The sequence below is a fragment of the Schistocerca gregaria genome, chromosome 2 (genome assembly GCF_023897955.1).
Source record: "Schistocerca gregaria isolate iqSchGreg1 chromosome 2, iqSchGreg1.2, whole genome shotgun sequence".
NCBI lineage: Eukaryota > Metazoa > Arthropoda > Insecta > Orthoptera > Acrididae > Schistocerca > Schistocerca gregaria.
In genome coordinates, this window is record NC_064921.1 from 684914517 (window position 1) to 684941043 (window position 26527).

The 26527-nt window shown below is 38.4% G+C and overlaps 1 protein-coding gene across 2 annotated transcripts in view; it reads right to left on the reverse strand.

The window, feature by feature from the left end:
* Window positions 1–26527, reverse strand: part of LOC126334760 (uncharacterized) — a 367149-nt gene that overhangs the window by 18288 nt on the left and 322334 nt on the right. For both annotated transcript variants that reach the window (XM_049997335.1, XM_049997333.1), the window contains exons 21-24: window positions 23238–23410; window positions 22326–22479; window positions 13175–13436; window positions 11573–11719 (exon numbers count right to left, since the gene is read on the reverse strand). In XM_049997335.1, coding sequence (XP_049853292.1) covers window positions 11573–11719; window positions 13175–13436; window positions 22326–22479; window positions 23238–23410 — 736 coding nt within the window. The remainder of the gene's footprint in view (window positions 1–11572; window positions 11720–13174; window positions 13437–22325; window positions 22480–23237; window positions 23411–26527) is intronic.

The window sequence follows — 26527 nt, forward strand, 5'->3', positions numbered from 1 at the left end:
CTATTAAAAAAAGAATGGGACAATGACTAACATAGCCGTGAAGCCACACCACACGGTGACACATTCACCATACAGATAAACTTCATAGACTGTAACTGAGGGTTAAGATATGCACACTCGGCAATTCTGTGTGTTCACCTCACCTGTCAGAGAAAAATGAGCTTTGTTTGCCCATAGGATGATACAGGCCCTCATCAACTTCAAACCTTGTGAGAAAGTGGAGAGCAAAGTCAACACATCGTTGTGTGTCCTGTAGTGCATGCTGCTGTACAATCTGGTTTTGTGTGGATACCACTCAAGAATGGTTCGAAGCACATTCCATACAGTGGACAACGGGATGTTCAACTGTTGTGACATAGCACGCTCACTGCCTGATGATCAGGAATTGCGTGCAGCATTGTCTGCCACAGCAACAGCGATTTCATCAACCACCTGTGGTGCAACTAGTCGTCGATCTCTTCTCGGAGTGATGCCCAGTTCTCCAGTTCATTTGGACTTGTCGCAGTTCTGAAGTACATGGTCCGCAGAGCAGGTGGAGGAGGAGGATCCTTCTGTAATCCTTTCAGCTGGTAATGTTCTGGAAGTGCAGCTGTGTTGTTTTGATAATGGGGCTTCACCAATAATTCCCTGCTCCTTTTGTCCAAGCTCATGTTTACACGTCAACAAATGAACTGCAGCCGGTCAGGTGTGTGAAACTATGAATCACAATGACTGAGCATGGCATGTGGCGATCATAGTTGGAACTGGATGGTGGTGCTGTGATGAATGGAAATCATGCACCCCATATGGCCACATAATTTTTGCATTTGGTGGACAGGCAATGTGTGGTAGATGTGGAAAAGCAGCCCATGATACAGGTGTCACTTACTCCCTTGCAGAATGCTGCATCAATTACTCTGGTGTTCATGGAGCATGGAATCAAAGCTGCAAAATATTTCAGGAGGGAAAGAAGATTTAAGAGAGGAAAATATCCTACACAGAGGGCCATGTTGAGACAGCATAAAGAAAAACAAGCAAATGTAGCAAAATCTCACTGAAGACACAGTTTCTATACTGCAGCAGAGCCTGAATAGGTTCAGGATTCATGTGGAGGAACACAATGCAGACTAATACAGCTGGGTCTGTGAGAAACTCACTGTGAAGAGCCTGACACCACTGTACAAATAAGGCACTGCAGCCTTCAAAGAAGAGGTAACCTCTGAAGAGAGAGAGCTCGAAGTTGTGAAGCCTTACCCATTTATGACAACCTGAAATTGGTTGTGCCACATAGGGAGACACTATACTCCTTACATCTGTCTGCTAATGATGATATAGTTCCTGAGGGTGTTATGGATCATTGCACATTTCCCCATTGTAATGAGCTATTGGGATCCATGACCACCTATCCATGAAGGTTGAGAACGTCAGTTCTCAGTAGCATGATGTTTGCTGTAAATAGGGCAGAGCACACACTTCAGAACTGCTACAAGACCATTCTCTGCCACAGATCTCTTTGTATGATCTCCTGCCTGCAATACTGCTCTGGGAAGTAGTTGGCAGTTTGCACTTGACTGAACATTTCTCCATCTAGATATATCTGGCACAGCAAAGTACACCTGAATGTAAGCGGCCTAACTGGATACTCAGAAAAGCTAACTATGTGCTGTACAACTGACTGTGTTTGAACATTGAGACAATGACCAGAGGTATGCGAGTTACAGTATGCCATTGCAATGGCGATCCACCAAGCCATAAAGGTATTCAGGCCATCTACAGGGATTGCCTATGCTTTGATGGGGTGAAGAGTGCCACTCTGCACTAGGGATCAGATGCATAGTGCTGCACCGTTAAGTATCTGCAGAGGACATGACAATGCCACTACTTGACATGGTCTGTGCTCCACTTCAGGCCGACAGCAACTCAGTGACAAATGGGGAACAAAACCCTGTGATGGAAATAACTCACTGAGAGAACAGAAGTAGGGGAAGCAAGGTGCATGTGACCACGGCAATATGCACACAACAATAACACAGCATATGTCTGGCGGTCGGCTAAAGACTGAGCACACAACAACTTTTGTATGACCGTTACTCTAGGTCCGTGGTGGTGTAACTCTGCAGAAGCACTGGCCTGCTCCACTTACTGCCAATCATGAGTAAACACTGACATCAGTGAGTCTGCTCATATGACATATTCAATCCAGGACACCACTTCCGTTCATCTGCTGAATGGCTTGGATAACAGTGGTAGAAAGCAGTTCCAGAAAAAGAGAAGGATGTTCACACACAGGTTTTTTTTCAACTTCATGAAAGTCTGTGGACTCATGCCCAGGCTATAGGGAGGATACAGTAACACTTCTCATCCATATTCACATAGTTTTTGGGCTACAACAATGCCACTATGTGGGCAAGCAGTGTCATGGAGAATGTGTGGCCCAGCCTTGAGCAACTGAGATCAGGTTTTGCGTATTTTTTTTGCACAGGTTTTGCATGAAATTATGATAATATACAGCTGTGACACTTGGTAAACATGTGACTTTATCTAGCATGATTCCTTGGTGATCATAAGCAAAAATCATCATTTGTTTAAGCTTTGATCGAGCATGTCAACATTTTTTTCTCTTCTTCAATCATCTGTCAGAATACAGAATACTGATGCTAGGGGAATTCCTGTGGCTTCAGAGTCCTTCACAAGTTGCACTATGATCTTCTTCAAGAGCATCTGCTGCAAGTTCCACACTTGGTTCATCTGTTTACAATTCTGGCCTTCCAGGTCTCAGATTATTGTCTATACCCATGTGACCACCATGAAAATGATTAACCCAATTTGAAACTGTACTACGGTCCACTGTAAACTCACCACAAACTTCACTTAACACATTATGGATTTCTATTTGACTTTTGTTGTGTAAAGTTTCAATCTTGATGTACAACCTCTGGTCTTAGATGGTCACAGTCCTCAAGACCGCTGCAGGGTTAATTTCTACCTCTTACCAATTTTATGTTAGGGTACACAATGAAGAAACAAAAACACGTGCTTCTTCCTCAGGCTCCCAATTCAATTACTTCTGACATAATTTTCACTGTTGCCACATAAGAAACAATCCACAGTAATACCAGTCTGTGCACCTTAATGGGTTTTAGATAGATTTTTATCATTGGCAATTCTATGTGCTGTAGGAATAAATTTGTAAACATCTCACTACTGAGCAGTAGAATATGGTACCATTAAGTTCCACCACCTAGCGGGAGTTTCACAAATGAATAGAGGGGATATGCATGCAAAAGAGGTACTGCTTCCATTAATAGCAAGTTTATTTTTGTGACCATATTGTGTCTGAGTTCCAGTGAGTTTAGCCAGGCAACCATGAAATCAATGGCAGCTCCTGCAATGAGATCTAAGATTGCTGCCGAATGCCACAGGGCTCTGGTGGAGCTAGGGGGAAGCAATAGGGTAAACCTAGTGTGGGACCCTGGCCACTTGGGGATCTGTGGCAATGAACAAGACAACAGATTGACCAGGATGGGGGCAACAACTCCATTTATTGGACCGGAACCTGTCCTGATAATCACCACGGCTATGATCAAACCAGAACTATGGAACTGGCTTAGGAAACAACACGTATAATATTGGTCCAAGGTCCATAAACAAAAACATGAGAAGGTAATAATGCCTAAGCCATGTTTTAAAAGAAGCTCTGTAATCCTGGGATTGAACAGGAAAGAGATTAAACTCATGACTGGACTGATGACCGGCCAAGGGAATTTCAAAGAACACCTACACACAATGGATATAACGGAAGAAGACCCTAAATGTGATGAGGGTGAAGAAACTGCACCACACCTAATTTTCGTGGCACTGGAGAGCAAAAGATACAGAATCTTCAGGACAACTAAACCTGAAAAAATTGTGTCTAACAAAAAACTGGTAAAGGGACTCCATGCACTATTTAAGGGAATTGGTTGGCTTTACTAAATATACAGGGAGAGATACTGCACAATAAACTCTGTTTTGGTGTGGGCAGTGGTAGGTTACACCAAAGCTGTTTTAGCTTCCCTGTCAAAATCAAATCAAATCAATCTGGTGAGTTTTATTTTCTTGTGGATAACTACAGCATACCGTGAGTCTAACAACAATACAACATGAATTCACTGTGCAATTTATTCGGGAAAAATTTGTAACATTGACATGAAAAAGAACTAATGAATTGTCCAAATTATAATGAAACAGTCATAGACCATTTTGCAGTGCAGAACAGGAGTTGTGCTGATTTCATCTAGACACAAATGAATTAAGGTAAAAAACTTGCATTGATGGGTGACAAGAAGCAATTCATTTGTTGTAAATACCTGCTTAGCCTACTAAACAAGTGGTAAAAAAAAAGAGTGGTGATGTGTTTTGTACTCTGATGTCATATTTTCTGATAATTTGGCACAACAAACTGCACTAAAATTACATGTTTTGGAGACCACATATTTTTATAATATACAAGTATAAATATGAAAACCAGCAAATACAGTATGCTAGCTTCACAAACAAATCAACATGGCAGCTGCTTAGTTTGCTTCTGGCAGCCGAGGACAGCACAAGACCCTTCACATCATATGACAACTCCACTTCCAAAATCACAAATGCTGCGGACTCAACATAGGTAAAAAGCTTAAAAATCAAAAGTTTAGATTTGAAAATGCAAAAAACATTAAGCATGTTAAGAAGAAAACACACACTGCATTAAAGACCTTTCTAAAAAAAAAAAGTTTTTTAGTACGATTTGTTGTGACAAAATGTCAAGAAATATACCAGCAAATAACTACTGTATTTTACGAACTATAAAACACTGTGGACTATAAGGTGCACCTTAATTTTTAAGCAATATTTTGAAACAATAATATTTTTACTGTTTTTGTTATTATACTGCAAAGCCAGACTAAAAATATAGTTCATACAACTGAACTGATCTTTAAAACCCCTGAAAATCATCATCTGAGCTTTCTTCTTCTCCTTCTTCTTCTTCCTTTTTGTCATCATCAATGTTCTCTTCATATATAGGATGGTTACCCCTGCCACTGAGAGCATTACTTATGCTGCACTTCTTGAAAGACTTAACTTCTCTCACTCTAGACCATGACTGTTTTAGCCACAGACACACTTGTTTGATTGTAAGTTGTTTTAAAGTTCCCTTTTCTGTGAATTCATGTCGATTATCATCCATCAACCATTTGTTCCATTCCCCTTTCATATACACTTTAAATGGTTTATTTATCGAGACATCAAGAAGTTGCAACAGCTAAGTAAGTTCATAAGAACAAACTCTGTACTCCCATGTCTCAATTTCTCTTTCACAGAATTTTTCAAATGACTACTAAACTAATCTACCACAAGAAGTGAATCTTCTTCAATAAAGCACAATTCATTCTCTTCCACACTGTGTTAACCCATTATTTCATACCAGCTTCGTCCATCCAACCCTTGTTATGTACATGAACACCACCACTTGGCAGTATTTCAGCAGGTTTTGGCATTGTTTTACACTTGAAAATGACCACTGGATTACATTTAGGACCATCAGCACAACATGAAAGGACAACAGTGTGGTGCCTTTTTTCATGTCCACTTGTTTTTATTGTTGAACAATTGATAATCCAGAACTGATTGTAACAATATTATGAAAAGTAGTGGAGATGCACTGTATAGCGGAGATGCTGAGTCACAGATAGGCACAACAAAAAGACTGTTGGAAAGTGAGCTTTTGGGCAACAAGGTAGACAAAACAAACACACACACACACACACACACACACACACACACACACACACACACACACAAACACACACACACACACACAGAGAGAGAGAGAGAGAGAGAGAGAGAGAGAGAGAGAGAGAGAGAGAGAGAGACTCTCTGGCAGCTGTAGCAACTTTCATAGTGTTGTTTTTATAGTTTACAGTTTTAGCACCTTTAAAGGCAACATGTCAGGGAGTCTTGTCCACATTTGCTATTTGGCTTAGTTCCACACTGGTTTTCTTTTTATGTTGAATAATAGAATGATGTTGAAAAACAGAAAGATAATATTTTCTCTTCATACTCTTGTGGCCTTTTCTGAAATATTTTGGCTTTGGTTCATATGTTAATTCCATGACACTTCATAAATCTCTAGCACCAACCAGCTCCACCCTTAAAGACTGTTAAGTTCCACTATAGCGCTAACTTAAGAGTGTGTATTTGAATCATTTTTGTATTCATTTCAATGCCATTTTGATGATGTCCTTGAATCCATTTCAATATATGATCTTCTAGTTTTGGATATTTTGCATTCAGTCCTCTATTTGTACATAGTCTTCCTCATTTTTTTCAGTTCTTTTTTACTAGCCTGCCAATTGCAAATGTTTTTTTCTGTTGGTGGAGGGCCAAAATGCTGCTCAGCTGCTCCGGTTCAATTATCTTCTACCATATGTGATTACTTTCAATTTATAGCCCACATCATATGAGTAACTTTTATTTTTTCCATTACGAAACCAGCTACTAACAAAAATATTGTACTTTTACTGATAACACAAATCACTTTCAATTCAAGTTCACTGGCACCATAGATAATAATGCCACATCATTGGCTAGATAGTATTCTGGGTTTCTGATGGTGGGGTGGGAGGGTTTTAGTGTTAGCAAGCTTGTGAATCCCTGCAACTCATGTTCATCAAATCGGTGCACTACTGCTGCTAATCGAATCCAATGTTACAGATAGAGATAGGTTTCCTGCAACATTGAATACATGGCCATTTTTAAGACTGGCAGGAATTTTAAATCAAACATTGGACTTTTTCATATTAACTTTGAATATAAGAAGCACTTGAATTTTGGAAGCAATTTTTCAAAGAAAAAAGTGTCTTGTAGTCTGTAAAATACGGTACATTAAAACCTATGGATTTTATTAGGGTTGAATGAAAAGTAATGCCTCCACCTTCGTTAATTGGGTTTGGATGGGAATATTTTAATAAATCAAATGCAGAAATAATCCTTAGAATGTGACCTTTAATTGCCAATACTCACTTTTCCACAGTATCACCAGCCAATTGGATACATTTGTGCCAACGATGAACAAGTTTTCGGCAGCCGTCATGGAAGAAGTCGATACTCTGTTTCCAGAACCACAGTCTCACAATTCTCATAATGGTGTACCCACATTTCATCTGCTGTGACAATTGGATGGAGGAAGGCATCACCTTCATTCTCATAATGCGAGAGGAGGCAAATTTCAGGTCTGTGCACTTTCATTTCATGAGTCAGCATCTGAGGTACTCATTGTGCACAGCCAAGCAAAACAATAATGTGACCCACACATGCTTGTGAAGTGCTGATTGTGCTTGCAATTTCTATCTGAGTGATACAACGATCGTCCTGAATCAATCTGTCAACATTTTACTTGTAAAACTCAGTGGTTGCTGTCACAGGAGGTCCAACTCTTTGTTTGCCACACAGGTCAGATGTTTCCACCTCAACATCTTTAAACTTACTTGCCCAATTATGCACAGCACCCACATCAACACCATCATCATACATTGCTTTCATTCTCTGGTGAATCTCCTTTGGGGTGACACTTCTGCTGTCAAGAATTCAATGACTACACTTTGCTTAAATCGCATTGACCGAATGTCTGTGCAGGGTTCCATACTTTACACTGTAACAACCATTCAGTGCTAAGGTTTCCCGCCAACTGGAGCTGAAGAGAAGAGGCTATGGAACAAGTCAGTACCTGCCGCATTCCAATGCTGCCAACTGTTGAAGAGTTACAAGGGTGAAGGCATTATTTTTCACTCAACCCTCGTTTCACAGTGTAAGACTAAATAAACTTTTGGCTTGAGTGTGTTGTGCCCCCTCTGCCCTGAAATCTTGGTTGTGACTGATTTGGAGCTTAGCATGAGGTCAATGTTAGTTCAGATCAGAAAATGTCACAACTTTCCCAGTATGAAACTCATGATACATGGTCCCCAGGAGCCTACAGTAAACTGTCATCTGCTCTGAACCCAAGAAATTATCAGTCCATAACCAACAACATCAATCTTTTGGAGATGGCTTACAACAAGCTTTCTTATGGAGATGGGATGTAATAGACATATTTTTTTGGTCTGGAGGCTCTATAGTCTCTGACAGTTTTGCCTTCTGTTAAAAGCACCCTATACTCATACAGTTCTTCATACACCATTTTATTGTTTTTATTTATTTTTTGCTTTAAGTGGTATATGTTCATGGTAAGGACTACAGATAATGTTTTTTTAATTGTGAACAATTCTGCAGTTTTTTGTTCCTCTTTGAACCCCATGACAGCTACTAGCCTGCTGTAGCTCACATTGGAAAGTTGGAAGAGAGATCCACTCAAACAAATTTTTACCTGCTGCAAATAAGGGAATCAGTTTTAAATGTCAAAGATTCAGTGACATTTCTGGGGCTCATATTCGATTCAGACTTGTTGTGACCACCACAGCCAATGGCAATGTCCCTCAAGGTAGTGAATATTATGAAGTGCCTAGTCACAAGTCTTAGGGAGCAGACAAGATACACGTGATCCAGTTTTATAAACCTTTTGTGTGATCAGTGCTGGATGATGGATGATTTGATTTATGACCTAGCAAGAGCTACTTACCTCCAGATTCTCTGTGCTATCCACTGTGAGAGGCTTCCACAGAATAATGGTGGCTACAAGACCAGCCCTATACCTAGCCTCTGCACTGAGTCTGGGGATGTCAGGAATACAGGTTCTATGTTGTTTCAGATTCACCAGCATACCCTCCCATATAAGCAATTTTTCCAAATAATCTGTGTGCAATGGTACCTTTTCAGATTCATGCAAAGCATGACTTAGTGGAAGTTGGTATGGGACAAAACCAATATTAACCCAGAATTGCAACCACGTCCACATTACTTACTGGAGGGGCCCAGAATATTTTAGACTTAATAGGTTACAGGACAGACTGCACTCCTGCAGCCATTTTTTATTTGTTTTTAATGAAATTTTAAATGGGAACCATGACATCATTTTTAAGTAAAATCTTAATATGATCATACACTATTTCCAAATACTTTCTAACACAGAACACATTTAACGTACATTGTTACCTATTTTCCGTATTATATGAAACATTGTCTGGTTTATAAGTGCACAACAGTTAGTAAACATTACAACATGTGTTTTACAAAGTATCAATTGAAAGATAACTATTTTTAGCACATTACCTCCCAGCATTGTCATACACATCACATTACAGCAATTGTATAGTTCACAATAAATGTTCCTGCATGGGTTATTGGACTACACATTCAGAAGAAAAATTGGAACTTGGAGAAGTACCTGTTTCATACAAGGTACTGAGAACCATGGTAAACACCCTACAATCCGGTATTCTGTGTGTCGAAAGCACTAATGGTGTTTCCAGATAGTAGTATGAGCATGATCACGTAGAAGCCATAAATGTACACCATAGCTGCACATACTTCTTTAGTGTAGGCATGTGACATTTATCAGCGCTCACACAAACACATACACAGGGTCATTTCCTGTTATTTGAAGCTTTCCTTGCATTTGAGAGTTTGTAAGAAAGGAAGATTATGGTTTAATGTCACTTCAATGATAAGATCATGACATGCAAATGAAAGAAGTATCATGAGGAATGGTAACACATTATAGTACATAGGATGTGTCAAGCAGCACTCAGAAACGGGGGGAAAAACATGCAATTGAATGCTGTAGGTGAAAGCTGTTTGTCTCTCCTACTCGATTTCTTTTTTTTTTATACGGTCAGCGGCTATGAAATAAGTAGAACCAGGAACCTCACAAAAAAAGTCTGACATTATATGCCCTCTTGAAATGAAATTATCATGGGGCATTATTGGCTGGGAGATCCCAGCCAGGGTTGTTTGGCCACCTGGTGGAAGTCTTCCTTCTTGACACCAAGTTGGTGACTTGTGCATTGATGCAGATGATACAAAATGATTAGGACAAAATACACATACACACACACGGTCCCTGAATGAAGAATATCTCTGACCTGGCTGCGAATCGAACCTGGGACCCCACAAAGCAGAGGCAACAATGGTAACCACAGAACCTTCAGCTGTATAAGAGCCTTATAAACCTAAGATGAGCAATAAAAAAGATTATTAATATTTATTTAATGTGCCTTGTGCTTACTGTTGTTTATTCTCTGATAGAGGTATCTAGAAAACTAATTTGTTGAACAGGCCTATGTTCACCATGGACTGCCCAGCTTACATCTGCAGCTACCCAACTGCCAAAGGACAATGTACTAGTTACAGGCAATGCCTGTAAGGATATTCACTCAGCAGCAAAGTACCATAGAAGATACTGTTATCCATTGTCACTGCAGATTATTAAGTAAATATTGTAAAGAGGAAACAAAAATGAGTGGACTACTGTAGTTAAGTCTTCATAAATTGATCGTTGACAGCTGCAGTGAGCTAGGCATGGCAGCCTCGTGCACCTACCTCAACCGATGAGATAACCCGATTTTGTACACATCTCTATGGCAATGCCTCAGTGCTGTCACAGCTCTGTAGACAGCTACTATACTGCCTGCAGCTGTTAGCGCTTCACATTTAAAAGCTGGCAACAGAGCTGAGAGCTGTCAGCAAACTTCTTACGCTGTCTCAACTACAGTTAGATTTTTTTTTATCCCTCTTTCCCCACCTCAGACTAGATTTGTTCAAATTAGTTGAGCAGCTTTTCTTATGACAGATGCTGGGTCAGAAACATTTTTTGGAGAATTCATTGATTTAGAACTGCAGTCTATTGCAGAGAGAGAATAAAGAGGAGAGGAGCGAAGTGATGAGATACTAGATAGAAATATTGGCTCTTGAAAATAACCTAACACAATGGAAAATTAAACCAATGCAGCACATACGTTAGATTTGTTTTCAGCATCGAAGAGGGCTTGCTACGAGGAATTTTTTGAAAGATAATGCCACTGCAGTATAACAGTACAGAAAGAAGCACATATATACTTGTCCTTTAAACATCCATACATTTGAAATATTTTCTTTCTACCCAGTGAAAAAAATTTCTCAAAGGAAATCATTAGCAGTACTGAAACTAATATGTCAAGTTGCATTTACAAGGATCTTGTCACTGCTGGACTCATATGCAAGTAGATGTGCCCTTCAATAAGATTTACAGTTATATTTGGTTAGTATATGACAGTTTAGTAGAGAAATATGAACAGAATAATATAAATGGAATGATAATAGTTATATCACAAACAATTTCTACATATCACACATAGGATTCAATTCTATTCATTCTAAGAATGCAGAAATTGCTCACCTTCATTCTAACGGAAAAGCAGAATAGTAACAGTCTGCAATAACTAAAATATCCCTTGCCTAATTCCAAATGCCTGTAGTTCTCATGCCAGGAGCTACAGATAACAATGTGTGAATGTATCAATAAATGACTAGTTTCATACAAATATAGAAACTAAGTGTTTCCACATTTCAGAGTCTGTCAAGCTAATAAAAATGTGTTATAAACTCAATTGATTATATCTTAAAGAAATAATAAAAATTTCATATCAGATTTACTCACAAAAATGAGCTTGGCTGATCAAATGCAGATCGCTGCATTTCACCTGGGTGATCCAAGTTATCACATAAAATTTTAGATAATGTGATCTTTCGAATCTGAGCCAGCTGTGCTTCTGTGAATTTCAAAACTGGGTCATCATTTTCATACCTGAAATTTGCAAGATATAGTGGTTGACTCTTCTATAATATTACATATTAATTATTACTTCATACACTTATATCTCCTGCTAAAGAAATTAAATGCAAAGCATCACACACAAATATTTTACAGGGGCAGGTCTCACGAACCTCAGGATGAGAGGGACTCATCATGTCATCACTTTAAAAACTTATTACCTTGTATTCTTTGACCATCTCTAATGACCTTGTTGCTGACAGGATATAAAACATTAATCTTCCTTCCTTTTTTTCGTATTTGATGAAGGAACTAACAGTTCAGGTCTTTCACCCCTCTGGTTTAAACCTGACATGCAGTATTCTATGTAATTATGATCCCTTGGCTGCAGTTGTTTATACCAAGCTGCAACACATTAGACTAATCATCTAGAGGTTACAATGAGGGAATGATAAATCACCTTCGTAAATCACCTTCGTAAATCACCTATTACATGTATTAGACTCTTGATACACTGTCGCTTGCACAAAAATCAAGAACTTCACTTTTTATGACAAATGTTGACATCAGCTGCAAAGGATTATTTTAAATTTATGATGCCAGACCAGTCTCAGGCCACATATCACCAAGTGTGAGTATGTGGCCCAACACTAGCTGGCATAATAAATTAAAAATATATCCTACACAGCCAATGATGACATTTGAGTTATAAAAATGGAGTTTGTGAGATTTTTATATTGTTGATGGTGCTTAATGATGTGTATCGGGTTGTTTTTAGTTCTGATCTATCTATTCCATGCTACTGTTTTCATAAACTGTGAACTGGAATGAGTTCCAATTTATCTAACGTCACACGCACATCTGCCAACGGAATCTCCCATCATATATACCTTGTATACTTATTTGTCAATGCTCAAGTCAACTTGCTTATCTGTCCCATATTTGTGAAAGTATGAGTGTCATCTACTTACTAAGCTACAATTTCTGGAAAGGGTTGTATAGTGGAGTAATCATTACTAAGCTCTTATGGTGTTGAAGAGAGGATGAAGAGTCAATAATCCATTTGGTGCAGTAAAATTTTTAAATATCCCATTACTGAATATGTTCTGAAAAATTACAGCAGTGACTTTAATTAGCTTAATTATTCTTTTCTTATTCTCACTATTCTTTGAGAATTTTATTTTTATACTGTTTCCTAATTGCTTACTTCTCTCTTTGCGTCTTTTCAGTATCTTCCTGTGCTCATCCATGCATACATGATAGGAAGAAGTTCCCAATTACCAATCACTGTTGTTGAAACAGCTAAAGCAGTGCTTCTCCAGCTCATGAATAACATAATTACCTGTCTTTTAACATAGTGTTACATAGAACAGCACACAAAAGTATACCTCAGATTGTCTAAGACAGTAATTATGCCATATGTTCAAACTAAAACAATAGTTTCAGGATAAGTAAGACACACATATAAGAAATCTTTGTTTTTCTTACCAGAATCTATCACACTTTCGCAACTGTCGGAACTGAATCCCAATAATGCAAGCAAAAGTTGGTCCAACTAATCCTCCTTGCACGGGTCTTTCACTCATTCCTCCAGGGAAGAGATCTATATCATCTACTGTAGGATACAAGCGTTTCAATCTAGTAATAACTTCAGCTGGGATTTCCCTTGAAAGATCCTCAAAACTAGAAGCTCTTTTTAAATTACACAGTGCACGGTAGTCATTGTATGGGCGTATAGCATGGTCACGACCTGAAAAGATGAAATTTTTTTAGTCACTTTCTATTTCTCTATTGGTTTTTGAAATAATTCTGATTTTTACTCTCTCTCTCTCTCTCTCTCTCTCTCTCTCTCTCTCTCTCTCTCTCTGCCTTTTTGTTCCAGTGTTCAAAACAGTTGATTAAATCTACTTATCTGAAAATAAAAAGTAAATAGGCACAACTTATTTATGTTAGATGACTTGGTATAAATAAGCAAGAGTTTATTTGAAACCATAGTATCGAAATAAAAGAAATAAAAGACAAAGATGACTTGCTCCACTTATATTTCTACTATTATCTACATTTTAGATTATAACAGATACAGCACTGGTCTTACTGAGATCTCAATAGCTGTGGGGAGGCAATGAATAATCATTAGTTAGTAAACTGAGCCTGTTTTGCACCGTGGCTTCTAACATTGCCAGAAGCAAATGCTTAGGAATGGTAGGCTGGGAGTCATGTAGGTTTTAGGAGAGATTGTTTGACAGAGAAACCTTCTCAGCTGGATGGGAATAAGTTGGCACCATGCTCTGCACATCATATTCATGATAAATATTATGATGCAGAATGTGTCAGCTGGCTACATGTGGGCTATATACAGGTTTTTAATTGACTAATAGCTTCTGTTCTAGAATTTCTGCATGGCAGGCTGTTATAGTGTTGTCCCAAAGGGGAGGGGGCCACTGGGTACCAATTGGCTCGTCCATGACCAAAAGTATATCATGTAGATTACCTGCCAGGCAGCCCATCTGCACACATGGCCAGTGCAGTACGATCACATACACTATGATCCAGCTGCCTGACTGCCTGCATCCCCTCAGGGGGCTCAGAGCTCTTTTATGGGTACTTGTGTGGCACGCACAGGACCCTGAGATATTGTAGGTTCTCTTCTCTCCCGGACTGCAATTCTTCCCCCATAACCTGTTCTTCCCATCGTAGCTCCTCCCCCTCCTGCCATCCCTCTTTCTCCCTCCGTGTTTCGCTCAGGTCTGCTACACCTTTACAGTCTTGTCTTGTGCTTCCATTCTCCCTTTTTTTCTGGCCTTTTCTGGTCCCCCTTGTGGTTTGACCTCCCTTTCTAAATTAATTTCAAAGTGTCAGTCACTTGGGGAAGAACTATCCCCTTAATGTCTCGGGTCTGGGTTCTCTATCCCTCTTCCTTTCCCATCCTAGCCTCCCCTGCCCCCACTAGGTCACCAGCATGGTGGCCAGTCAGTCTGATGTAGCTGTTATGTACCCATCTGGCTGAGTCTCCTAACAACACAAGGGACCACACTTCTGGTACCTGACCTATCACTGCTTTGTGTATGCCTAGGACTTGTTGCTCCTTTCTGGGGTATCAGAACTCCCAACAATGACTGCTGTGCCAGTCGGCCCTTGCTGTGGTTGACAGATGCCCATGGGGTGAGCTCCTAATTGGAGTGGGTGGTAGTGGGCACTTCGCACATGAAGCGCGTACAGTTCCACACTTCTGGCCACTCTTCAGGTAGGAATGGTTCTCCCCACTCCTACTTTTGCTCCTTGGCCTTCCCCTTTCTGGGAAGAGGGCCAGGCCGGCCAGCTTGGGGCAAACCTCTTTCACTGTTACTTGGTTTGTTACAGGACAGACAAAGAGACTTTCTACACTACCAAATTGCTCTTCTTTGTAGAACACACTAAAGATAAGTTTTGTTAAGTTGACTCCTTTAGTAAGATGCAATTTGGTTCCCTACTGATTAAAACTTCTGTCAGTCAATTGGCTTCCCTTCCTTCTTGTGAGCACTTAGGAGCCATCCCAAGGAGCATTACTCCGTACCAGTCTTTAAATACAATGTATGGCATTATTTTCCACAGGGACTCCTTCTTCAATCTGATGATGAACTCAGGACTGACCTGGCATGGTGCAGCATTCATTTCGTCTGGTGAATCCAGAGAGGTCCTAAGGACAATTGTGTTGATATTAGCACTTTCATCCTGGCTTTCGAGGGGGTACCTGTCTAGAAATAGTCAAAGTATTGGTATACCATTGTGATATGAAGCCTTATATCCCACCTCCCATGCCCTGTTTTGGTGCCTCCATTTTAGGCATGTGTCTTTGTGATGTGAGGTGACTTCTATTTGTGGTGACTGCGGAGTGGGGAGTAGTTGGACCCACCGCCCAAGTGCACCAACTGTCTGACACAAATTCTCTTTGTTCATCACTTTTCCCAGTCTCTAAAACGAAAGGAAGCATCAGGAATTCAAAAGTTTTGACCATTTATCCTACTCTGAGGCCCAACAGAAATTCGCCTCCATTTTGATCATGGGTCTTTCTGATGTGAGGTGACTTCTATTTGTGGCGACTGCGGAACCACTCTCCATGTGGGGAGTACTTGGACCCACCACCCAAGTGCACAAACTGTCTGACACAAATTCTCCTTGTTCATCACATTTCCCAGTCTATAAAACGAAAGGAAGCATCAGGAATTCAAAAGTTTTGACCATTTATCCTACTCTGAGGCCCAACAGAAATTCGACTGTCTCCATCTGGCACCTCTAACATTTATCTTTGTTTCTGTCGTGTTCTTTCCTCCGCCTCCTTCCTTCTTACCATCACCCTACCCCCCTTCCCTTTCCTTCTCCCTGGCAGTTTCCATGTCCTTCCTTCATGGAACCACTCTTTCTCTTCGGCTGGAGAAGAAACCCTCTTCTCTAGCACCAACCAGGGAATGAGGGCTCCCTCTAGAAGCCCCTCCCCCCAGAGTCTCCTGCACAAGAAGCCTACAGTTACGTTGATTCAGGCATGGGACCCATGCTGTGTGAGGCTCAAGGCTGCTATTCTCTTTTGGATCCTGATACTGCTGTGACTTGTTCTCTTCCCGACCACACCTCCTTTTCTCCTCCAAAGGAGAAGAAGAAGATGATGCACAAGTATCAGAATGATGCCCCCCCCCCCTGACAACCCAGGGGGTATCACCTCCTCCCTCTCAATCAGAGTGTGACCTTACATTCATGGATATCTCTCTGACCTTACCACTAACAGACACTGACTCGGCACAATGATCTATTCTGGCACGTTTGATGTCCATCTGGGCTTTGTACTACTCTCCTGCAATGGAACTGTAATGGGTACTATCATCACCTTTGGGAATTGCAGTTTCTTCTTTCTTTCTACTTTGTAACTTGTGTGTATTGCAGGAATCTCATTTCATTTACTGCCTCTTTGTGGCTCCCAAGTCGTCTGCTGGAACTGGATCAGGCCTTTGCAAGCCTCCTGCGGTGTTTGCGTTGGTCCACATGGATACTGTTAATTCCAGGGTTCCTCTTCAAACTGCACTGGAAGTGGTGGATGTTTGGATTCATTTAGACTCTGTATGGTAACAATGTGCAATCTTTATCTGCCTCCAGACTGCTCTCCTTCGAAAGCTCCCGTCCTTCTCCTTGTGGATTTTAAAGCCCATAATCCTCTGTGGGGCGGTACTGCAACTACTGACCAGGGCAGGAGTGTTGAAGACCTGCTGGCAGGACTTGATCTCTGTCTTCTCAACAACGGAGCTTCAATACATTTTAGTGTGGCACACAACACTTTCTTGGTCATTGATCTTTCAATCTGTAGCCCTCGACTCCTCCTCTCCATTCAATGGGGAGTTCATGATAATCTGAGCAGCAGTCATCTTCATTGTGAGGCTCCACCCCACTGCCGTTGTGGAGCCTGTTCGATGGTGGTCCACACTCTGCTGGACTGTCCTAACCCTGCAGCAGACTCTTTAAACTTCCTGACATACTAGCTTTGGTGTTAGCAGACAATGTGTCTGCAGCTGACCTGGTTTTACAGTTTATTTGAGAAGGAAGTTTTAATCGTTCTCTCTAATGGTACAGCACCTCAGCCTTGTCGGCCCATTTAGGGATTGGAAGGATGCTCTATTGCCTCCTCTGCCACGACTGGGTAGTGCATATCTGGGCTTGGTGGTCTACCCTACCCTTTACCTTGCCCTTTCTTTTGCTCTTCTTACCTTTCTTGCATGTTCTGTCTGACTTGGTGTTCTTCCTATGCTTCTCTCACCCTGTCCATATCGCCAGTCTTTACTGTGTATCGAGGGGGGCAGAAGATGTGCTCCCATTACAGTTTTTGCCTTTGAGGGCCTCTGGCTGCTCCCTGGAGGGGGCACCTTGCCCACCTTTCTTCCTTTCCCAAATTTCCTTCTTCCTTGTTCCTTTCTCTAGGCTTTGTTGACCTTCAATGAACCTCAGGGCTTTCTTTCCCTGGGTTCCGCATACTAGGCCCTTTGGTATGTAGTTTTGTTGTCTTGCCTGTTTTGTCTAGGAGAGACTGATTAACTTGCCATTTTGTCCCCTTGATCCTTAAACCAACCAACCTGACTGCCTGTGTGACAGCTGTTTGCCCACACCTGTCCACCTGCGCCCGTGGGTACCTGGCTTGAATAGCCTACTCTATGGTATAGCAGGAATTGTTAAGGAGAAACAACTTTAATCTACCTATGAAATCACTTCTCCTGTCTATCAGAGATTTTTTTTCAATGTGGTGTCTAGCTGGGTGTTGCACTCCCTTCTATGTCAAAGTTAGATTCCCTAGAGGAAACTGCAGACCATGTTTCCTCCTAGTGTTATATTGGTGAATATGTCTATTACTCACAAACTGCAATGGATTGTTGGCAAAAAAAAATTGTGAGTGAATAAATGTACTGCAAGGATCTGCTTAATATTACCAGTTGTTTTAACAAACGCCTGCAAGATGTAAATGTGGGAATTCCACACATAATTCTAATTACTTTCTTATGTGAAATGAATGTAACTTGCCTGAGGAGTCACCCCAGAATATTATGTCAAAGGACTTCGTTGAATGAAAATATGCAAACTGTAATCACTTATTGATTTTCACACCACCAAACTTGATAATTAGCCTTATGACAAAACTAGCTGAATCTATACATTTTCGTAGGTCTCCTATATGGTTTTTCCAGTTAAAATTTTCATCAATATTCACATTTATTATTTTGTCTTGATAAACTCACATTAACAGTTTATTACTACACTGTCCCTGTTCATAGAGTGTCTGTATTGTCATACAGTGTCTGTATCATCACAATGCAATGTCACTGACAATTACAGCTGTGGTAAACTTCACAAAATAGATATGTGTATTTGGACTATACATAGACAGCAGCTGTTTGCAGGCAATGAAAATTTGTGCCATACTGGGACTGGAACTTGGATTTCCTCATCTCGCTCAAATTTTCATTTGTCGCAAATGGCTGAGGTCAATGTATAGTTACAATATGTGAATCTATTTTGAAACATTTACTAAAGCTGTAATCATCAATGACAATGTCTATTCCTTCAGGCATGCGTGCATGTCTGATGGGCTTTGATGGGCTAAAATGATGTCATAATATTTGTCTCCCTGTGTGGAAACCATGAACAGTGTGAGCATAACAGTTGTGACTACATGACATATGGCAGTTTGTCTCAGTGCTGGCGGAGTAATCAGATAGTCTAAGTTGTTAAGATGACCATTGTTTTTTTAAGTACATTACTGCAAATCTGCTTAATGACTTTAACCAAAGCATCTTTAGTATTTTATAAGTGGATGCTTGTTTCATCAGCTTGACTATAATTCTTGTACAATCAGAAAAAAAGGACTAATGTTGCCTCCTCATTGTTCAGGTAAGTGCTTGTGGGCTACATTTGCTAAGCACATGGAGATTTATAATTTTCTGCACTCGACACATATTTGGATTCAATAGTACATCTGCCTTTAGATTATAAAAATTAAATGAAGGAAAACAAGGCATCTTTGTTTCTTTTATTTCCATAATCTGATTTCAAGTACTCTCTCATTTATACCAAGTCATTTAATATAAATAACTGTACCTATTTCTTTAGATGCATGTAACCCTCTGACTGCCATGGATAAGTTAACTCATCAATTTCCACTGCCCCAAAGGTGCTGAGGACATGTTTAAGCACATCTTCTGAATTTTTCTTAAGCACTATTGATGTGTTTATGCATTCTCTTCTGCTGAGGATGAGTTACTTCCAGAAATTAGTGAGTACAAAAGTTTCAAGTATTTATCGTATGACATACATGTCTCTTTGTATGTTATTATTTGCAGAAATTTCGTTTCAGTATCTGGAACTATTTATGAAAAATTATGACTGTTATGACCTCTTTTCCCAAAGTGCAAGGAGAGAATTTGGTGCACAGAGCATGGCCGTCTGCACAATATAAAAACCACAATCTGGGGAAGGAAATGAAGATCATTCTGCTCTCAATTTCAAATAAAATATTGATACCTTCTACATTTTATACGAAGTAATGTATGAGCTATAATCAACCATACACAAATTGATGCAGCACAATAACTATGATGAATAATGAAAAGAAATTCAGTCTTTTATCGGGCAAAGAGGTCAGATGGTAAGATGTAAAAAAAATCAAATTTTCAAATTTTTTCACTGAATAGTGAACCTTAAAATCCTATGATAAGTATTTCACAGTGGCTGTAATGCCATCTCTCATCACAGGTAGCAGCATCAGGAGAGCAGTACAGCAACAACTAAGCCACAGTCAGCACAGAATGCACAGACCATGTAACGAAAATGTACCTCACTCTTACATGTTCATTGAATTGCTGTAATCTAAAGGCAAACATACTATTGATTCAAATGCCTAGGTAGTGCAGAAAAAATGTAAATCTGATTAGCAAAGATACCCCACAAACAGCTACCTGAATATTCTGTGGGTAGTTAGTAATTTATTATTCAGTTAGTTTTTGTAAATAAATCTCAACTAGTAAAAGCAATCTGATGAAGCTATATGGTTGCAGAGATCTTTTCAAATCTCAGACATATATCATTTGAGTTTTGGGTGAATACCAAGTGGGCTGAGGCGTGAAATGGAATTTGCATTGAGGAGGGAGGCATGCTAGGGCAGTCCATGCAGTTGTGCAAAGCCACTGTGCCAGGGTGGTTTAGTAGTTGCACATCTGCCCAGTGAGCAGGAGACCTGGGTTCAAATCCTGGTCTTGGTACAAATTTTCATTCATAGCTTCAGTCTGCATATACACATCATAAAAGTAATTCTGTTTATGCAACCTGAACTGTGACAATAACTTCAAAATGTAAACTTGTTAGAGAGATTATATGGGCAAGCTATATAATGGACCAATTCTCTGTTATTTTGTAAGAGTTGTTTGATGTCTGAATACGTCTCATAAACAATTTCCTTTCCCGGACCACTGAAGTCGTCAGATTTTTTACTATTAAATTTCTGTTATATCAGTCAACTGAGAAAGAAATTTTACTCTGAAGCAAACAATACACACAATGGTGCTACCAAAAGAGAATGTCTATCAAGAAGTCCGATACACTCACGTAGAAATGTACCAATATTGATGTGAATAACTGCATTTTATTAAAAAATTTAATGTACAATTAATCATACTTTTTTCTTCTGCAAAAAACTATAAAATAAGTTTATTTTCTGTCATTTCCATCATACTGTATGCTTGTTGCTACATTTGTTACAATCATAAATTATGGATAACTATGTGAAAGATCACCTATGTTAAAGTACTTATTTTTATCTAGCACTATCAGAAATATCACTCCCTCAAATATCATAGCCATCCTTTATTGCTTGGTATGTGACTGTTGAATATTATGTTGACATCTAGGTCATTAAAGGCTGGAGCATGAGCTTATCTGGTCAAGAATGAGAAGTACATTGGCTCTGTTCTTCTGAAAGAAACCACCAGAAATGATGTAAGAAACAATGGGAAGACTTAACTAGTGGTGCAATAGTTAACTGACAGACTCTTATGCAGGAGAAATAGGGATTAAATCTTCATCCAGTGATTCTGATTCTCATTTTCTAAGGTTACGTCAATCATTACGGACTGTGGATGTCAAGATAGTGCCTTAAACTAGCCATATCTTTATTCCATTCTCCTTTGCTGTCATTCAGTTTCTATGAAGGTAGATGAGATCTTCCTTCTGTTCCGATTTTAAGTCATTTGTCTTAAAAGCTATGGAGACGCACTGTCAGAATCAATTTTTTTTTATAATAGGGTTAATTGACAGCATTTCCCTTTTATTGAAGTATGTGTTAATAGTTTTATTTTTTATTAATAAATCATTAATTAAAACTGGATGTTATAAATCATAACAAGTGAAAGATGTGGCAGTTAAGTCTTTGAAAATGAGTAAGGATGAAATCTATATAATAAAATAAAATATGAAAGGTTCACATGTATAACAAGATGTCATGAAGGTATAATAATGCACTGAAAATAAGCCGACTCTAACCACTATTCTTTGCACATCACTCCGAATAGTCTTCTGTTATCTTCACTACCTCCATAGATCCTATACATCACTTCAGTCCTTTTACTTCCATGGGTCATGTCATGAAGATAAGCTCCATTGTGTGATTTTTCCATGTGCTCTCTCATGAAAACCTATCCCAATGATCAGAGCAAGTTTAGAGGTAACTTACAATACCTTGCTATGCAACACATAGCCCTGAGCTTGGTAACTGCTTAATGAAATTCACATTTTGGATTATAGTTACCAATTGCCTGCACGTGAGAGATTAGATGGGTATTGGCCATATGGAACAGGCTCAGGTTCTCACTACTCATCAGACCTTAAGTTCTCAACTTACACTAACTGTTCCTGTTGTTAATAGGTTCATCATCACTTTTCAATATCTCCAATCTCCTTTTTCAAAACCTTTTGACAACTATTATTTCACTCACTTTGCCTTCCAATAAAACAATAAATAACACAGAGAATCTATAACGCTTGTATGATAATTCCAGTATGAAAATTGGAAACACATGTACAAATTCCATGCTACATATTATTTTATAACTATAAATTTTATAATCAGAATTATTACCTCTTTGTATATTGAGTGCTATAAGATCAACCCCTGAGAATGGGATATGCCTATCCTCAAACAGGTGGTTTGTGATTTCTCCTGTCATAAACTGGTCCAGATTTTCCATAGGTGTTGATGCAAGGCCTCTTATGATTTCATCAATAATGTTAGCCTGCAACCAATGCAGTATCACAGACACTGTTACTGCTGGAGTAATGTGTGACTTAAAATAATTCAAATACCTTATTCTTGGTGCTAGGAGATATTGATAACTTCAATGCAACTGTTGATTATTGAAGTACATGCCACAAATACAAGTATGATCACAACAATTACTGTTTATTACAAAGATGGATACATAGTAAAAATGGAAAAATAAATAATTGTGTGTGCAACAATCAACTTAAGCTTCTCAGAAATAGACTGTATATGTTATTAACTAATTTGATGTTTATCCCATCGAAAGAACAAATCATTTATGAAAACTGTGATTACTACCATACCTTATCTGATTTAATTTCTTTTTTTCAAAACTGAAACATCTTTTCATTTTAATAATTACATTACCAGAGCAGAAATAAAATAACAGTTGTAAGAACTCACATATTTCCACTCATTTATCTGAAATACTGTCTCCTTCTTTTGAATCATTAAGTTTTTGCAGGTGTTTAACCTAACCACTTATTTTACTACTTCCTTTTTAAATCTTTAATTTTCCAAACAGCGCAGTCCCTCATGTATTATTAAGTGTTTTTTTTTTAAGTTGTCTGGTTTTAACAGAGATTAAAGAACTGCATAGCTGTAATTAGCTGTAATTATCTTCCATTAGATTCCATACAGAATTCCATGTAGGAAATACTGTAAAAAAATCTACTGCTTATTATAATGGAATCTGAATTTGTTTCCATTCTCTAATATTGTGATACATACCTGGTAAATCATGTCGGGATTGAAAAAGCCATTTCGTAACAATATAGGAGGATCAATTGCCTGGTAATTTGGGCCAAATCGAGGAATATGTGGCCGTAAAAGACTGTGCCCAATTCGAAAAGCTGCAGTGGCAAACTCATTAACTATGCTTGGATTACAAGAAGCGCTATATCCTGAAAATATATGATGTAACAATAAGAGAGGCAGCTTTTTGACAGTTTATCTATGAACACACACTGTACTACATTTATGTACAAATAATTTATTTTTGATCAATGATAAAATATTTCAGGTTATGTACTAAACTACTTGCATCAGCACATAAACGTCTGTGTTTGAAAAAATAGCCAGTATTAAAGTATTGTGGCGCAAAAGAAGAGGATCATAGGTCAGAAACCATTGATACAGCCTAAATAATGGTTATCCCTCAAACATATATGACACATTCATCTATTACAACAATACTTTGATATTTCCAGTTATTTAAGAATAAGTGTTTTATTGTGCATATTTTGAAATACATTAAGTGGATAGAATGAGTAAGGAAGGATTTTGCAACAAAGGCATCTCAGGAATTTGTAATGGAATTGAAGAAATATCGATACAAGTAACACTGTTAGTTGACTATTACAGATGCAGTTGTACCAGTTGTGTAATTAGCTGTATGACAGATTTCATTAAACAGACATTAATTACAAACTTATTGAAAAGTTGCAGCTAGACATAAATTTTTGATGGACATATGTGGTTATTATAACAATCATTCGATGTCATCAATCACAACACCTTGCTTCAGAAACTTGAAACTGTAGATATTAGGGGCCCGGCCTAGGAATGGATAAAATAATATCTTCAAAACAGAGAGCAATTAGTTGAGCTTACTATCCAAGAAGGGAACAAGAGAAAGTCCTACTGGTCAGAAAAGCAGAGCATCAAGTATGGTGTACCACAAGGCTCTATTCTAGGATCAGTTCTGTTTCTACTCTTTGTAAATGACTTGGAATCGACTGGCGCCCATGCATAATTACATACAATTTGCAGATGACACAAATGTGATGATAAAAGGAAAGATCAAAGAAAAATTACTACAAGAGATTAAAAATTGTACCACACACATTACAGACTGGTTTCCTGGAAACAACTTAGTAACAAACACAGACAAAACAGTTACAATGCATATACACACAGTGCAAAATAAATGTCCACCACAGTGCAAAATAAATGTCCACTAGCACCAGACATAAGACTTGTTTACTAGAACCTTCGAAAATGTAAGCTCTATAAGATATCTTGGGATATGGATCCAAGAAGATCTAAGATGGGTCCAACAAACAAAATACATTAGAAATAAATTAAATACCATTTGTTGTACTATCAAAATTCTTTCTGATTGCACATCGAAAGAGACACTAAAAGATATATACTTCGCCCAGGCAGATTCCTTACTGCGATACAGCATAATCTTTTGGGGAAAAGCATCTGCTAGCAAAAGTTGTTTTATATGCCAAAAGAGAACTGTAAGAGCCACAGAAAATGCTGCATCAAGAAGCTCATGCAAGCCCTTTTTCAAGAAACTACATAATCTTCCACTACCATCTCTGTACATTTTACAAGTAATCATATTTGTAAGGAAAATCTTAGAAAACAGCAACAATCTTGTGTCAACTAACAAGAGTATCCACCTGTATAACACAAGGAGAAAGCAGGACATACACGTTCAACATGCACACACAACACTAAAACACAATGGACCACTGCGAACAGGAAACATGACTATACAATTAGCTACCTGCAAACATTAAAACAATAAAAGATACTTCAAAATTTAAAACTGTTGTCCATAAATATTTATTGCAAAAATGTTATTATAGTATAGATGAATATCTTGAAACATAAAAATTTATTGCCAAGGTTAAATATAATGTATGGTAGCTGAACTTTCAGTTGTGACAATATTAAGCCTAAATCGATGTAAATATTCTTGTATGATTTAAAAACATGTATTGTAAATCACAATGACTTGTCCAATATCATATTGTATACCTTGTACAACAAATGATCAAAAGGACCAATAAAAACATAATGTAGTCTTTCATTTGAGGAAGCTGTTACATGCAATCATTGGAAACTGTTACTCCCTTGACATTTTTCCACAACATTGTGCAATATTATTGTCTCAAAGGTATTTCTTCAATGCTAACTCAGTCATCTGAACATGGAGCTTTTAACAGAACAAGCTGGGATGGTCCTACTTGTTCTTAAACTAGTCCTGATGTTACTGTTTCTCTACAGAAAATATGGTGAACCTTAATAAAGAAAGATTCTTTATACACCTTAAGATTTGTGTCTGTGATTAAAGTTGAATTTTTTTAAATCAAACTTTTACAGATGAAGTAGTGAACATAAGATTTCGATACTGCAGTCATTGTGCAATTAATTTTTTTGGTTGTTATTTGATTCTCCAATTATTCTTACCATATATGGTGAGAAAAAAATTGTGATAACTATTATATCAGCCAAACCCATCACTCTCTTAATGTAAGGTTTAAGGAGCAATTACACACATGTAACAAAACTGCCTCTGGGTTGCACTTATCAGAAACCGGCCATACTATTTGGAACATTGAAAATAGTATGCGTATCCTCCACACAGCGCAAAAAGGCCATCCTTCCGATTTACTAGAAGACCTTGTAATTTATAAAGCCAAAATGCAGGATCCAGCATCAGTGCTTAATGGGCAGCTTGACTTTATACCCAATGCAAACTTTGCTTTATTTGATGATGTTTTACATTAATTAATGAACGCCTCTTGTATATGTATCTTCCCCTGTTGTTACATGCATTATATATTTACTCCACTTTCTTACGTTGGTTATTTTACTCTCACATCTGATCAACCTTCCCTGTTTATTAATGTATTTTATCAACAAAATAATCTTATTAAGTATTATTTTATTATACTTTTCTTGAAAAAGCAACTCGCACGGTACATGAGACCCTTTGGCAGTTATGTTTCTCCAACTTCGTGCCTGCACTGAATGCTCGTGCCCATGTCAACAGATATTGTTCATTACTTACTTTAGTCTTTTGTTCTCTTCCTTTTCATTTCTTTTCCTACTTATTATATCAACTTTATATATTTTTTATTAGCTCCATAAGCTTGTTCTTGTGTATGTTATTTTTTATCTGCAATGACCACAAGAGCATCTCAGAATCATATATTATCACTTAACCATTTCCTTTTCTCAATTTCAAATTTAATTTTATTCATGATTGAAATTTTTGCATT